The sequence below is a fragment of the Canis aureus genome, chromosome 4, assembly GCF_053574225.1.
Source record: "Canis aureus isolate CA01 chromosome 4, VMU_Caureus_v.1.0, whole genome shotgun sequence".
NCBI classification, from domain to species: domain Eukaryota; kingdom Metazoa; phylum Chordata; class Mammalia; order Carnivora; family Canidae; genus Canis; species Canis aureus.
In genome coordinates, this window is record NC_135614.1 from 82,920,314 (window position 1) to 82,937,878 (window position 17,565).

The 17,565-nt window shown below is 35.1% G+C and overlaps 1 protein-coding gene across 3 annotated transcripts in view; it reads left to right on the forward strand.

Annotated features, from left to right (window-relative positions):
* Positions 1–17,565, forward strand: part of LOC144313063 (cadherin-10) — a 175,545-nt gene that overhangs the window by 115,187 nt on the left and 42,793 nt on the right. For all 3 annotated transcript variants that reach the window (XM_077896363.1, XM_077896361.1, XM_077896362.1), the window contains exons 3-5: positions 5,285–5,579; positions 7,081–7,200; positions 7,631–7,798. In XM_077896363.1, the coding sequence (XP_077752489.1) occupies positions 5,285–5,579; positions 7,081–7,200; positions 7,631–7,798 (583 nt within the window). The remainder of the gene's footprint in view (positions 1–5,284; positions 5,580–7,080; positions 7,201–7,630; positions 7,799–17,565) is intronic.

A 17,565-nucleotide genomic window follows, 5' to 3' on the forward strand; every position in this document is an offset into this window, starting at 1 on the left:
AATGTTGTAGTATTTGTGATTTAATGTTTATCAAAATTTACCCTTCAAAGAACTAGTCTAAGGGCACCAGTGGGGCTCAGTCGGTTAAGCTTTAGCTCAGGTCATGATCCTGGGGTCCTGGGATGGAGCTGCACTCTGGGGTCCCTGCTCAGCAGGGAGTGTGGGTCTCCGGCTCCCTCTGTCCCTCTCCCTGCTAATGCTCTCTCTCTCTCTCTCTCAAATGAATAAATAAAATCTTAAAAAAAAGACCTGGTATAACTGTTATGAATATAATATATAATATAATATATAATATATAATTTTATAAACATAATTCAAATTTTCTCTGTCTCCTTCCAGTTTTTGGAATGGAACTAAATATGAACAATTACCAATATCCAAAAACGCATCAATATTCTGAAGGAGACAGAATCTCACACAGAAATATAGATTCCTCTGAAGTGATAGTAATCATAGAGTTTTCCTGGCAGTATTGACAGTATGGTTTTTCACTTCCTAAAACTTGGTCTTCATTTTCTTCCAGCCAAGCATGAAAATATAAGGCAAAATCTCTTATCAATTATTCTTTTGGTAACAAATTATTTAAATTCCCTGTAACTTTATAGATAGATACTTTGATTATTTTTTGATTATTTTTAATAATATTTCTTTACTTAATGTGAGGAACTGAAAAATAAAAATGAACTGATATATAGAAATAAAGATTTCACCAACATAGCAGCTATCCTGAAGTGTGATTTTGATTTAACTTCTATCATAAAAAAAGAACCCAACAACTGATCACATGTCAGTTTCTTCCTCTTTAAAAAAAAAAAAAGGTGGCCTTAAATTAGATAAGCTACAAGACCCCTTTTAACTTACAAACTTTGTTTTAAAAACAAATACCCTAAGATGACACTTACAGACTTTAATTAGATAATTTGTAGTTAAAGTATTTCTTTAAAATCAATGGATTGTTTAGTCTTAATTATTAAGCTACTCAATACAAGCAAATGTGTTATATAATTAACCACATCTAAATAGAAAAGTTAAACAATAGGAAAATGACTTTTAAATGTGCAGCACAGTACCAGTTGTTCTATTTTCATTAATTGTCATGTATCTTGCCATGTCCTTTATCTGCTTGTGAATTTACAAGGAACACAGCAGGTTGTGAATTTTTAATAGGCTTTCCTCAAGGAAAGAAAAGGTCAGTATTAACATAAAATTCTTCTTAAAGATTTGTGGCGCAAATGTTTCACACAGGAGAACAGGTGTTACTGAGGAACTAAAGCCACAATAATCTGACATTTTTTTCTATGTTTAAAGAAAACTTAATGTCTCACATAATAAAATAGCACAAGGTCAAATCAATACAAAAGGTATTTCACAGTGGATGCTTTAAGTTACTTGGCACGTGATCCGTAACGGTACTTTTCAGTAACATAAACTAACTGATTTTGTTCAATTAAATATTTAATAAATCCAAGTATTGATACCTAACATCCTAATAAAAAAGAGAGGAGTAATGAGAAAGCTATCGTTGTAAGGACTAACTAGCCCTGGTCTGATCTTTACTTAGTAAATGAGTTGGAATGTGAATTACATTTTATCACACACATGAGGAATGAGGACCAGAGACATGATATCAGGGTAAGGGTGGGAAAAATATGCAGAAGAAGAGATAATTAAAATAATAGAGAAACTTGAAGAGAGGACAGTTTAGGGGGAGATTATAATTCAAAAATGCTGTCCATTGGTCTCTTTCTGTAACTGTTAAGAAATCCTTAATCTGGGATCCCTGGATGGCTCAGCGGTTCAGTGCCTGCCCAGGGCATCATCCTGGAGACCTGGGATCAAGTCCCACATCAGGCTCCCTGCGTGGAGCCTGCTACTCCCTCTGCCTCTGTCTCTGCCAATCTCTCTCTCTCTCTCTCTCTCTCTCTGTGTGTGTGTCTCTTGTGTCTCTTATGAATAAATAAATAAAATCTTAAAAAAAAATCAGTAATCTCAGACCTGCTAGGAATTAGCTCTTGTAAGAGTTTCAACCATGGTTTCAACTCCCCAGGTCTCAAGGAGTCTAGGAACGCATCTGTCTGCCTCATAGTAAATATCTGGTCTAGTTTCCTTACTTGTCCGGTTCCCAAACATGTTTATTTAAATCATAGTTTGATAAACACAGGCCAGTGGTAAGCCCCCAAATGTGGTCATTTGGGCCCTTTATTCTAATATTGGTATTTTGTAAGAAAAGAAGATACTTTTTAAAAAAAATTTATGCAAGCTCTAATAGTTTAATAAAAATGTATTATGTCTGGTTTCTTAAGACCAAAACTTATAAATGCATAGATCTAATCTGTTTCTGTTAATTATGAGGAAATAGAAATCTACTCATTTCTGATTCCCCAAATCACAGTCTAGCTTCTCACCCTCATCTCTCTGATTTCATTCTACCGTGTTCAATTTTCTAATCCAACGGAAACTTCCACAGTATGGGGTCCAATTACAAGACGTAATGTTCTCTTTCTGTAGTATAAATGGAGGTAAAAATCCTGCTGCGATTCATATTCCAAAACTGAACTTTATAATAATTAGGATCTTCCCATTCTTGCAATTTTTGTGCATGTCTGATTAAAACAGCAGAACTGGTCTTAATGTTTTCCATCTTGCTGTACCTCCTATCCCCACTCCAAATCTGTATTCTGTTCTGTATTCGTCTAGTGTTCCTTACAATTTGTAAAGTGCAAAAAATTTCCCGAGTTTAAAACTCTACTCATTCTTTATTGGGTAGTTTAAGTGTTATATGCTGTAGGAAAGCCTCACATACTGCTGTGGGCTAGTTTTAGAGATGTCCTGTGAATTTCTATTACACACAGCATTTGAATTTTTCATAGCATTAGAGTGAAATTGTTGATTTACTTTTAGAAGTACTTGATTCTTATGAGAGTCAACACATATTTCTCAATTAAAATTGTTGAATTAATAGACAATAAAAGTCATAACTGTTTACTACCCACCACAGTTATCTGATCAAATGATTGATAATGCCAATAATCTTTTCTTGAATTATTTTGATTCCTAGACAGAATAAGAAATATGCAATACTTATATCTGCCATTTGGAAAATTGCCACTATTTCACATTCATGTAATTGGAAAGTTTCCTGGCAACTATGTGTATTTTCAATTACTAAAAAGCATCAATCTTGTGACTTTTTGAGAGTGGTTCCCTGGACAACACAGTCATATGTTACTTCTGAGAGCTTTTTAGCTAAAAGCAGATAGTTCCCAAGTTTCTCAAACTTACCATGTTGTTTACGAATAGCTAAAAATGCAGTCAAAAGCTGTTTGTTACCTGACTTCTCTTTTTCTTTAAAGTACATATCCATTTGGTTTTCTTTTTTCATTATATCTGTGATAATGAGTTTTGTCCAGAAATCGGAAAAACTGAGTTTGATCCAATTTTGATGGCTTAATGCTAATTACTAAAAACTATTAACTGAAGAGTAGACTGCTTTTATAGATCCAACAATAACCAGTAATCCAATATATTAGCCATATGTGTGTTCTTAATACGTTTATTTTAAACAGTTTCATGTTCATGTAAGTTTGTTTTTGCAGCCAAGTTCACTGACATAAGCTCCAAAACAGAAAAAAAAAAAAAACCCACAAACTTCCAAATAAAGAAATAAAATTCTACTTTAAATAGAAAGTAATCAGTTTACTATTTCTATATGCAATGAGATGAAAATGTTTGTTGATGTAAATAATCTAAAGTAAAATATCAAACCTTATTTAGATAAATATCCAACTTTCTAAATTTTTGCATAATTGAGGGATATTGTCTCTAATTTTTAACTTTCTGCATTATACATCAGTGTGCCTATTCTGATTTATGACTACATTTTACATGAATTTGTAAATTAAAAAAAACATGTTTGTGAGGATGTCTAAGTTATAATAAATACTTATGGAAGTTTAGAAAATCTACATATTGTGTTCATGATATGATAAAAACAAAATTAAAAATTAAAAAAATAATCTTATTGTAAATAATCAAACTATGATCCCAGCCTAGAAAATGTTTATTGGTTGGGTGGTACAATTAAAGAAAAACTTATAATCCTTGTATTTTACAAAGCCATGCTGTGTCCCTCCTACACCTAAGCCCCACCACTCAGGGTAAGAACTCTATGCAGAGCAGGGGCTATTCATACCTGGAACCTACACATCAATTTCCAGAACATACTCAAGGTACTTGAAACTATTATTCCCTGCCTAAACATCCCTGGGCTTGCTTCTAAGTCCAGGGAGATTCTTTTCTTCAGGTCAACACCCAAAGGCCAGACGTATCCACTGTTATATTTGTCCTTAACTCTGGGGGCAGTCCTAGTGGGCATCTGTTAAAATACAGCATTGATGGAATTTACCCATGAAACCATGGAATCCTGGATAGCATTTGCACTGGGATGCGTGGCACACTGGCCTGAGAAGTCCTCATGAATTCCTGCAAAGCTCTTTGACGTGATTAGTGAATTCTAAAAGATGAGTGTTGTGGGCATAAGCAAAGGGCAAGAAACAGACTTGCTTTGCATTGTCTTTTTCCTGCACAAAACTTGTTTGAGGTTATGAAGAAACTAGATTTGACAAGGTAGGAGCCTACAGAGAAGCATAATTTATTGTAGAATTTATTAACTTGATTTATAATTTTAAAACATAGACATCGATTTGTACTCTTTCCCTGAGTTCCAAACCTACCTGTGGGGCAGTTGTTTGTGTGTGTGTGAACCAAAAAATAATACATAGTGTTTCTAACATAGGAGCTATATCTCATACAACTTAGCCTGTCTTACAGAATATCACTAATTCTCCAATGGAAATGCAATAACAAATAACAAGTTTATAAGCATTTCCTCAATAATATGAGAGTAAAAGAATTCTCCACTCACAGAAAGAGATGAGAGAAGTAATGTTTACACAGCATGTCAAGACTGATGACATATGTCTTTGTCAGGAGTTAATTGCCTATGAAAATGGTTATTTGCCAAGCAAAGCAAAGAGGGGAACTGTGTTTGGTTTATTTTTATTACTTTTATCCACTTAGAGTAAAAATCACACAGATATGTGAAAAGCTAGTCTTATTGTTTAAGATATATAGATGAGTGTGTTCATACTTATTCAACTTTCATTTCAAGAACTAAGATAACTGACCCCATTATTCTGTGTTGGGACGTGAGAGACTTTGAATTCTTTCAGCATTATGTACCTTTAGACATTATCATGGATATGCTCTTTTTTATTTCCCCCAGCTTCATTCAGACCAAGATAAAGGAGATGGATCACTCAAATATATTTTATCTGGAGATGGAGCAGGTACTCTTTTTATTATTGATGAAAAAACAGGTGACATTCATGCCACAAGAAGAATTGATAGGGAAGAAAAGGCCTTTTATACACTGCGTGCACAAGCTATTAACAGAAGAACTTTGAGACCAGTAGAACCAGAGTCTGAGTTTGTGATCAAAATCCATGATATCAATGACAATGAGCCAACGTTCCCAGAAGAAATTTATACAGCTAGTGTTCCAGAAATGTCCGTCGTAGGTAAGTTCATTTATAAGAATTATCATGGTATGCAGAAAGTATAAGAAATTATTATCAAGAAATTTTTAAAATACTGTGATCAGTTAACTGACATCTTCTTTGATTCCCTCCTAAGAGTACTTATTTAATTTCCTCAAGTAGAAAATGAGTGAGAAAAAAAGATTAATCATTTTTTTACATGCTATGGATTTGTAAATCTTTACAAATAAGGAGATACACCCCTCAAAAACCCAAGAAAATACCACTGAACTTCAGTAGAAAACTATGAAAATATAGCATCTTTGTCACATAGCTTTGTATAATAGCTGTGTAAAATTCTGACCTCAAATATATTATAAGCACGTTCAGAACATTGTAGATGTAGAGTCTTTGCATACATACTCTAGTTATAATTTGTCTAAAGAATTTGTCTGGGTTATCTAGATAATACAAAAGGTGGCATTGATTACATTACCTGATTCATATTATTTCAAAACATCTTTTAATTATAATCATTAAATATAAAACTCTGCTGATATAAATCTGTTATTCAAATAAACCAGTTGAAATTCCATAATCACATACTGATACAGAATTTAAAATTTAGGTTGTAGGATCTATAAGACAGAGGACATGAAAAAGCTATAAGTATAACATTCAAGATAACAGCATTTTCTTTTTCACTGGAAATAAATGAAAATTGTATTTGTAAGCAGAGAAGTCAAGACTTCTTTTTTGTTAAGTGGAGAATGACAAAAATACATATTAGGAAACAATGATAACATTTTTTAGAGATACATGTTTAGACTTAATAGAAAAGATTTATTTCTCAAATGTGAGAGAAGTCATATAAACCGATGAAATAATTCTGATACTTTTAACAGTTATAACAGCACATTTTTAACTCTGCATTTCTCAAAAGCATTGTTCTGGGATTCTTATTTAATATTTACTTCCCTAAATCCCAAGGACTTTGGCAATTGCTTTATTATAAAGCCCCTTTATATTTCTTGAACTTTATTAAATTGCTTTTAATAGTTCATGGAACTTGGGATCATCTTGGATTGTTTCTAAATCTGGAATTTAATCTATTCATAAAATTGTATTCTAGAGCAGATGTTAATTATTTTTATAGTTAATTAGTGGAGAGGAGGAAAGAGAAGAACACCTACTCCTTTGTGATCAGATATGCCCTTTACACGCAACAAATCTATTATGTGAAAATGAATTTAAATATCAAACCTGAGCACTTGTAAAGTAACTGCATTTATTATCATCTGACACATTGTGGTCTTCTCTGTGCATGCATAAAAATATACCTGTTGGCTAAATAAATATACAGCTGAATTCACAATTTTCCTGTAATAACACTGTGTGTATGATTTTCATGTCAGTTATACATGAATATTTCTTTAAGAGGTCATTATAAAAGCCAAAAATCATTCAAGTCTTCCATGAAAACCAGTGCTTTTGCTCCTCCTTCTGGTACTGTGCAGAACTAAGCTGAATTTGGATACTTCAGGTACTTCTGTGGTGCAAGTCACAGCTACAGATGCCGATGACCCTTCCTACGGGAACAGCGCCAGAGTTATTTACAGCATACTCCAAGGGCAGCCATATTTCTCTGTGGAGCCTGAAACAGGTCAGGAATCATGAATCAGTGTTTATTAATTTAAGTCTTTATGGTCTTTAAAGTAGAAAAAAGGTGGGAAACGAAGAACAAAACATTAACAGTCATACTTACACGAGAGTGATGATGCCACACTTGACAATTTAAGAGTTCAAAGTTGAATGATTGAGTGAACTGTTGGAAATAAACCTGTTTTTATGGTTTTTCCATATGGGTTTGGGTCTCTATATGGCTCATATGGCCATCTGTAGGTAATAGGAAAACCACACAAATTGTAAAATATTTACATTGATTCACTGTTACAGTTTCTGGACAATAACAATTAATAGCAAAAACATGCTTTGTCTTTCAAAAATCTCTAGATATATCATTTGTGTTCTTAGTTGACTAACAGTGGAGATTTTTAACAAGGGTTAACAAAAGTTTTTATACTTTCTTCAAGGTATCATCAGGACTGCTTTACCAAACATGAACAGAGAAAACAGGGAGCAATATCAAGTGGTAATCCAGGCCAAAGATATGGGCGGCCAGATGGGAGGCTTATCTGGGACCACCACGGTGAACATCACGCTGACAGATGTAAATGACAATCCACCTCGCTTCCCCCAGAGTAAGCTGCCTTTCATGGTCTTCCACAGGGCAAAAGCTTTAGACTAAAAAGAGAAAAGTAAAGGAAAAAGCAATTGTCAATCGTTTAATTTCAAAAAATATTGAAAATGTGCTGCAAAAGTGAAAACAAGGTGTGGATGCTGATGAACTCACTGTTACTAAAATATAAAAGTTAAATATTTCAGTCTTATTTCATGGGGATCTATGATCGCAAAACCTGCATCTACCACTGTAATCCAAGAACTGTTTCTTTTAGTTAGCGAAAGGAAATAATGTTTTATTGGAAAACAAAGTCATACTTCTACAATGAATGTGTTTATTTTCACTTAGAATTTAATAAGGTGGATCCTCACTGGAGGGTAACATTTTTCAATAAAATATCTAATTTGTCGTATTACAAGGACTTAGCCAGAAAGGGCTACACAGGCCAGAAAGAACCTAACAAACTAATCGCACTTTAATATCACTGTGTCAGACTTGTAGGTATTATATCTGTTTAGAATGGTAATCATACTAAAACAGTTTTTTTTAAACTAAAACATTTTGTATTCTTCCTATTTAGTTATAAAACACTAAATCTATTCAGTGTTACTGTTCTCTAATTAGATCTGTTTTTTTGTTATTAAATCAATCCTTCAAAGTCTCAAAAAAGATGAAGAATAGGTTAAGAATCATTAGCTTCTGATCATATAATACATGATTTATTCCTCCTTTTTTTTAATTTTTTTAATTTATTTATGATAGTCACACAGAGGGAGAGAGAGAGGCAGAGACATAGGCAGAGGGAGAAGCAGGCTCCATGCACCGGGAGCCCGATGTGGGATTCGATCCCAGGTCTCCAGGATCGCGCCCTGAGCCAAAGGCAGGCGCTAAACCGCTGCGCCACCCAGGGATCCCTATTCCCCCTTTTTATACAAATTTGGAGGACATGCAATTAGAGAGGGTGATGTTAGATCTCAATGGACACTCCTAAGAATCAGACAATTTCCTACTAATCTGAAAGATCCTATGCTTCAAGATGGAATTTTCTGTTATTAGAAACGCAGCCTAATGTACAGGCTATAGTATGATCTATGTCTTTGAATTTTAGCATTTGCGGTGTATTAACTTCTAAATTGATCCCCAATTTTAGTTTGGTTTTTGGCATAAATACTTTTGTGATATTGTACTGAAATGTAGCTTTTTGTGATATTTATATTTTTACATAAAAGACTACAATGCAGAAGGAATCGAGGTCTCAGAATTCCTTGTATTATTGTGACAGTTTAAAAGCATTTTACTTCTTTTCTGTGCTTTATCTAACTTTGATCATTAGTAATAGTGCGTGATTTGAATTATTTAAAATCATATGTGTAGAAAATTATAAAATTCACACAGAATTTTTTTGAGCAGACTAGTCAGTTTCTTATTACTTGTGATGGTTCTTTTGTTAGATACTAAGTTATATGCGCATTAGGTCTGCTATTGTGGTGTTTGGCCAAAACACAGAGAAAAGAGTATTTGTTTATGCTCTTTTCAAATAATCAGATTGCAGCTCCAGATTACCTGTAGCATGGGCAGGAAAAAGAAGACCAGTAATAATCCCTAATAGTTCTTTTAGAATATATATAAAGGCATGCCTCACTGCATTAAAATTTAAATTTCACATTTTGTATGTATTTCTTACTACCTCTTAGCATGAACTTGTTACCAGGAGAATGAACATGTAAATCTAATAGAATAAACCATAACTGAATTATTTCATTATCCACAATAAGGAAAAGTATTCCTCAAAAAAGTATTTTGTCAATAATAAATGACCATTAGGAGGAATATTATATTTTAAATGCTCAGGAACATATGTACACAAGTGTCAAAATGCAATTCATCTAAAAATGATGCTTCCAATTAAGCAAATTAATATATTCTAATTAAAGACAAGTATTAAATATTTGAAAAATAATAATGTTCAATGAAATTCACTTTACTATTTTTCATCTACTATAACACCTTTATTAATTCATTCGATAATTTTTACCTTTCCTTTTGTGAAGTCAGAATTTATGATTGGTATTTGATAGGCACATTACACAAGCCCTGACATAATTATAAAAGCCATAGCCCTGGTAATACTACTACTACTACTACTACTACTACTACTACTACTACTACTACTAAAATATAATAATAATAATAGTAATAATAGTAATAATAACAATGATGAAAATAAAAAGAAGCAGCAACATACCCTATTTTCCAAACCCTATTTTTTTGGGGGGGGGGGCCCTGTACCAAGTTATTTATTGGTCTACTCCATTTAGTTGCAATAACTCATTCAGCTCAATGTCATGACCTCCATTTTACAAATGAGAAAAGGAAGATCGTAGATGTTAAGGCCAAACTACAAGTAATGACGGAACAGGGGTGGGTTGAAATCCATGTCCAATGCCTGATGTACAACACAATGGCTTTAGAGGAATTTTTAGAACACCTTGTCTCTTATTTCATTATTTTTTAGTTATAGGTAGAAACATAATTTGTGGATTTTTATTTTCTCAATTATCTTTTCTGCTATGAATATTTGCAACTATATCTTACTATTGGGAACACTCAGTCATGGCAATTAAAATGTTACTTGATCTCCTAAGTCATCTAACACACAGAAAACTAGTTTTTATATCCAATATCATTTCATTAAATAGCCAAGTTTTGGAGAGAGTTCCACAGTTTATGAAGACCATACGCAATATAACATCGAGAATTCAGAACTAACCTATACAGACCCCTTGTTACTATTATTGTAATACCCAGTGTATGGAAACTTACTCAGATATTTTATATTCTGTCCCCATAATTCTTTGAGATAACCACTGGCTTCAAGTATTTTCCAGTTGTCAGGTCTCAATTCAGACTCACCTCATTTCCAGTCAATAGCTGCTTGAAGGTGAGTGGCTTAGCTAGTGGCTGCCACATGGGACGGCTCAGGAGCAGACTGTGGAGTCATTCTGCACGAGTCCCAGTGCTGTCTTCTTCATTTAGTAGCTTTTTAAACTGACCCCTCTGTTTTTCAGTACAATTCAGTAAAACTGGATAGAAGTGCATACTCTATGAAATAATGTGAGACTAAATAATTTGATGTCTCTGAAGCACTTGGCTCAGTGGCTGCCACTATCCTATTTACGTGTTCGGTAATGTTGATTTGTGCAAGTGCTGCTCTATTACTATTATTAGTCAATGTTATAAAACTAGCTGAGGCTAGTTTTAACTTAAACTTCCACGTAGGTTAGCTGATCCAACTTCAACATTTTCCAGTACACTACATCGGTGGATGATAAAAATCTCAATCATTCGGAAGGGACAGGGAGAGGTGAAGACTCAGATGTCCTGCTTCATTTTTTACCTTATTTTATTGTGTGAATCTATAATAGTCATTCTCAGTCAGGGACAGTTTTGCCACCCAGAGAACATTTAACAATGTCTGAGACAGTTTTGTTCTTCCTCAACTGGTAGCTACTTCTGGCATCTACTGAGTAGAAGACAGGAACGCTGTTAAAGATGCCTACAATTCACATGACAAAGAATAACTTGGCCCAAAATGTCAACAGTAACAATGCTGTGGTTAGGAAACTTTGATATGTTATATGAGGATCTGTTCAAGTGAAATCATAAATTCCTTTACCTAAAAATATTATTGAAACCATGATTGGACCAAACACTATTATTATAGAAATGAGATATATGAATTTTGTCCAAAAAAAAAAAAAGTCATGGTTTTTGTCACTATGACCTTTCATTACAGTAAAGGAAGCAGGTCAGACATAAGTAAAACCATGATATCCCTCCAGAGTATTGGCTCAGTCGTGGATAAAAGGAGGAATATGTGTGTGCCAAGGGGAAGGTATAAGGGGGAGATTTCATTCAAGAGGTGATATTTTATTCAAACATGGCAAGATGAAATAGACCCACCCATACAGAGAAGTGGGGAAATCCACCAAGCAGAGGTAGTGGCATGTGAGAGGAGGTTGGTGGGAGATTAGATCAAAGCTCTACACTCACAAGAACACGGACCCCCTGCCCCCCCAAAAAGACCACCAAACCCATAATAGTAAATTTTTATTGGTATTAACAAAAATCATGGTCTTGTGCCTTTAGGGGTATGGGTAGGTGAACATTAATATAACATGGGTGCCTACCTCTAGTATGATTCTAAGAGTGAGGCAATGGGTTACAGTGTTACAGGGCACCTGAAAACTGAGTTCCAAAAGTATTTTCTGCTATTTTGCTCTAGATACTAACTTGTATTTTTCATTCTCAAAAAGATACCTCTGCTTTGTTGAAGCTTTTTCATAGTCCTGGGTTAGTTCAAGTGACATAAGTTAATTTTTAGAACAAGTAAGAACAAAAATCTACTGCTTACCTTTCACTGCCAAGGACTGTGTTTGCACCTAAACACATGAAGATTAATGTCTTGATTCCTGATTCCGAGTGGCTTATTGTCTAGCAGATTAGAGAATATTTCAATAGGAAATCATGTGTGATCAAGGAAGTATGCACGGAATGTAACAGGCAACCAGAAAAGCAAATTTATCCAAATAGAGGGCCAAGGATATGAGTATATCACTTAAAGGGGAAGCTTTTGGAAAACTTGTTTATTTTCTTTTTTTTAAGTTTATTTCAGAGAAAGAGAGAGAGAGAGAGAGCATGAATGGGGGGAGGGGCAGAGGGAGAGAAAGAACCTCAAGCAGACTCCACACTGAGTGTGGAGCCTGACATGGGGCTTGATCCCAGGATCCCAAGATCATGACCTGAGCCAAAACCAGGAGTGAGAGGCTTAACCAACTGTGCCACATTGGAGCCCTTGGAGAACTTATGTCTTGATCTGAGTTATCTTAACACTACTACTTGACACTACTATATACCATAAAGATAGAAAAAGAAGGGTTCAGCAAGTTGGAAATTGGCAAAGTTTCTAATTTATGCAAACGCATATTCTGTACAGGAAAGATGATAAAGGACATGCTTCAAAGTGGTGGTGAGAATTCTTTGGTGAGGAGATAGTAGATGCTTTTAATATTTGCTTTTCTGTATTTTCTGTTTTTATACATTTCTGTAGCTTGATCATGTTAAACAAAAACACAGAATAATAGAATGGAAAGGACAAAAGTGACAATTGTTTCCAAGAAGTCCAATTAAGTGAGCACTGCATAGCAGCCATTGGAATTTACATAATGGGAGTAATTGTGGACGATCTTTCCCAGTTTTGGTTGCAATCATTTCGGAAGAAGCTAGAGGATGTTAAGTTGAGGAATAAAAGAAAAGCAGGAGGAGGATTAAAGAAATACTGCCTGTATTTTAAGATGCTACGATGAACAAGAAAATAAAACAGAAAAAGAATCTGTGATAGTAGAGAGAAATCTTGAATTAAGGGTGGTTTAGATCATTTCTGAAAGCCTCCTAGAGCGCAGGCACCACATGGGAGTTAGGCTACAGAGACCAACAAAGGATCTGAGCTCCTGGTGGAAGGCGTAGACAATAGAGTGATAACAACATGGACAAGGTGTGATGTCCGGTGGTGTGGTAAGTGCCGTGAGCTCATGAAGCCTGTAGGGCCTAGAGTGCTACCTTAGGGAGAATGAATGGGGGAGGCTTGTCTAAGAAGGCCTGAGGAATTTACGAAACTGAAAATATATAATATTAGGCAATTTAGTCTTCTCTATACCTTCAGTCCTACACACACAATACTGAGCATGTTACAGTTAAGAAATGAGGTCACATGTGTAAAATATCTTCAGTAGTAACTGCAGTATCACGGTAAGTTCTTGATAAAAAAAATGAATTTCCTCTCCGTCCCTTTTCCTTCTCCAGGCGTAAATCTAATGTTTCTGATCTTACTGTTTTCCTGTCTCTGATGCTTGGGCTTCTTTTCTTTTGTGGCCAACCAATGATTAAATAAAAATACTTGAAGCCTGGAGACACTCAACAACCTCAGAGGCCACAACAACATGGATGTGCTTACCTCACGTGAAGGAGGGAATGTTTGCATGAATGAGGATGCAGAGCACATTTCCTTGCTCTCCAACCAGTCAAATATTCAGTGGTCCTTGAATGTTGCGGTTTCATTGTAGTAACACAGAAAATATCACACTTTATCTGAAATCTAAGCACCTGGTGTCTTGTTTGAATATTTTAACCTCTTTCATCCCATTTCCTCTCTCCTTTCCCTAAAATCAGAAAAACAACATAGGCTCCATGGAAGAGGTCTAAAAAAAGATTAAATTACTGAAACTTGATCACTGTAGGGCTTGGCAAACCCAACTGGGGCAAGATGTGTGTCCAATGACTTTTTTTTTTTTTTTTAGATGTATTTATTTATTTGAGATACAGAGAGAGGGAGAGAGAAAGAGCAGGGGGGTGGGGCAGAAGGAGTCAGAGAGGGAATCTCAAGTAGACCCCCCACTGAAAATGGAGCATGACCTGGGGAGAGGAAGGATTTCATGACTCTAAGATCATGACCCCATCATGACCTGAGCCAAAACCAAGGGTTAGACAGTTAACTGACTGAGCCACCCAGGTGCCTGGTGTGTGTGTGTGTGTGTGTGTGTGTGTGTGTATTTAAAGCATCTATTAAAAAAATAATAATAATAAATAAATAAATAAATAAATAAATAAATAAATAAATAAAGCATCTATTGGGGCAGCTCAGTGGTTTAACACCGCCTTTGGCCTAGGGTGTGATCCTGAAGACCCGGGATCTAGTCCCATGTTGGGCTCCCTGCATGGAGCCTGCTTCTCCCTCTGTCTGTGTCTCTGCCTCTCTCTCTGTGTGTCTCTCATGAATAAAATAATAATAATAATAATAATAATAATAATAATAATAATAAAGCATCTATTGGAAATGTTATGATATCTGATTTTCATCCACACCAGAGTAAGTCACTGAGGAATATCTGATCTTCAGAGGCCAGACTAGTCCCACTATCTTTGCCATAATACAGCACAGAACGCTGTATGATAAGACTCTCAAGTCCATTAAAAACAACAAAATAGACATCAAGAAGGAAGGTCCAGGCTTAAAGAAAAAGTATTTATAGAAGCACTAATGCAGATGGTCAGGTCCTAGCCAGCTAGCTGGTGCCTGGGTCTTGACTCTAGTTTTCGGATGGGACAATATTTCACCAGGACTCAAGAAGGAAGAAGGAAACCAAACATCTGAGACCCAGGCAGAAAGTTCCAAACCACGAAGGAGACAACTTGAGGGCATAGTTCAAGACCACAGCTCTTTATTCACATTTAGATGCTTTCCCACACATCCTATCACAGAAACAAAAGACAGAATAGATTGTTTTCACACCATCTTATCTGGGAGTATGTGCTCCTGAGAAAATGAACTCTCATACAGCCATGCCCCTCATCTACTTAGTATTGAGTCCCAGGCATGTTCACACCAAGCTTAGCTGGACACGCCAGAGTCAGGGACCAGTAACTAGTGCATGTATGTAATGTCAGCCAAGCTGGGACTTTATGAAGGTGGAATATTTATTAAATACAAACAAATTGAGTGCTAGTTTTATTTGTATTAATCTATCATTGACTCTCTTAAGATAAATTTTAGGACATTATGTATGTAGGTAATCATCAGATATATGAGAATGTGACATAATGTTTATTATGCAAGTTTCCAGATCTATCCCAAGTAAACTCAAAAGAGTAAATTTATTGCCATCTACAATATTTTTTTGCCATTGATTATTAAGAATAGTAACAAATATCAATTCTTCATTGGGTTGTTCTGAAAATTAACACAATATTTTCCCCCCATAGGGAAGTTTTTATTAAGATAAATTAGAGTTGGGGTTCCTGGGTGGCTCAGTCAGTTAAGCATCTGCCTTCAGCTCAAGTCATAATTCAGGGTCCTGGGATGGAGACCCACATCCGGCTCCCTGCTCAGCAGGGGATCTGCTTCTCCCTCTCTCTCTCCCTCTGCCTCTGCCCACTGCTCATGTGAGCTCTCTCTCTCTCTCTCTCTCTCTCAAATAAATAAATAAAATCTTTAAAAAGAAAGATAAATTATAGGTAATGGGACACTTTGGGTGTACAAATAAACTTAATGAGACTCTAATTTTATGAATATTTTAATGACATCTCTTTATATTCACATTAAAGCATATCTAAAGATTATACAAAGCTAGAGCAAAATCAGAAGCAACAGAAAGCAATTCCAGAACCACTCAGAGTCTAAAAAAATGATTTCACATGTATATTTATGTGTTTTATCTGAACGATCTAGATTGTCCATTGACTTTATTGAGCCCATTAAATTACATAAATATGGGTTATCTGGCTTGCCTAAAATAAAATAAAAAAATAAAATAAAATAAAATAAAATAAAATAAAATAAAGCAGCAGTGTATGGATAATAGTAATAGGCACAGTGTTACAGCATTTACTGAACACTATATACTATCATACAAATATTAACTCATTAAATCTTCACATGTGTATAATTATAACAATATAATACAATACAATTGCTTACTCCTTTTTATTAGTTAAAAAAAAAAAAAACAGAAACATGTAAACTTAAGTTACTTGTTCAAAGTTTTACAACTGGGAAATAAATAAAAGTCAGATTGGGGATCCAGGTTCTGTGGCTCAAAAATCTATGCTTCTAACCACCACACCAAGGAAGAAGTTGGTACATCAAAGACTCTCTTTATCTTCCCTGAAGCATTTCACTTTTCATTAATTCCATGATTCACTATTTGTATATAGATTATACAGACAGCTTTAGACAGGGCTTACTAAATTCTTAAAATATCTATGCATTTTATACAAGCAGGGAAATGAAACCTTTACGGGTTGGTGCTGTTGTAATACCCAGGGACTAGACACGACTGAGTATTTTGGCTAGGGTCCCTCTATTCCTTGGACAGATAAATAATCAAGTTTGCATGAGACAAGGTCTTTCAAGGAAATGTCTATATGATATACGTAGGGATTTAAGCCCCGTACATGCAGTGAGCTGTGAGACTACCATAATCCCTGCCTGGTACAAGAGAGATTTGATTTAATAAGTGCTGATTTTCGCTTTGTAAATAGAGTCAACCTCTCCTCTACTGGGGATTCCAAGGTAATGTAGGCCTCAGGCTGATTTGCATATTTTAAAATTATCAAGCACATTTCAACTAGAGCAACAGTCATGTATGTCCCAAGGAAGATGCTTTAGCATGAGAAAGAAGGAACAAAATTTAAAATGTCTTTTTTCCTCTTTTTTATTGTCTAGAACAAAATGAATATCTTTATATTAAAAAGCACCCTTCTGTAATTTATATTGGTTAAATATAGCTGTGATGTTTACTGTGACCCCCCAAAATATTTGTAGGAGTCTTCGCCATGGTCCTACCATCTAAAGTTTATAAGAATTACAAAGAAAATTGGGACGCCTGGGTGACTCTGTGGTTGAGCGTCTGCCTTTGGCTCGGGTCATGACCCCGGGGTCCTGGGATCTAGCCCCACATAGGGCTCCCTGCATGGAGCATGCTTCTCCCGCTGCCTGTGTCTCTGCCTCTCTCTTTGTGTCTCTCATGAATAAATAAACAAAATCTATTAAAAAAGAAAAAGAATTACAAAGAAATGGTATTATAAAAACATTCCTTGATTTATAAAAACACTGACTGAAGCCCAACAGCGTGGGCAGGAACTGTGCTAGGAAATAATAATAATTAATAAAGAGAGCTACGAGATACAGGATACATCCATAAATGGTTTGTATTTGGAAAGGTTGCACAG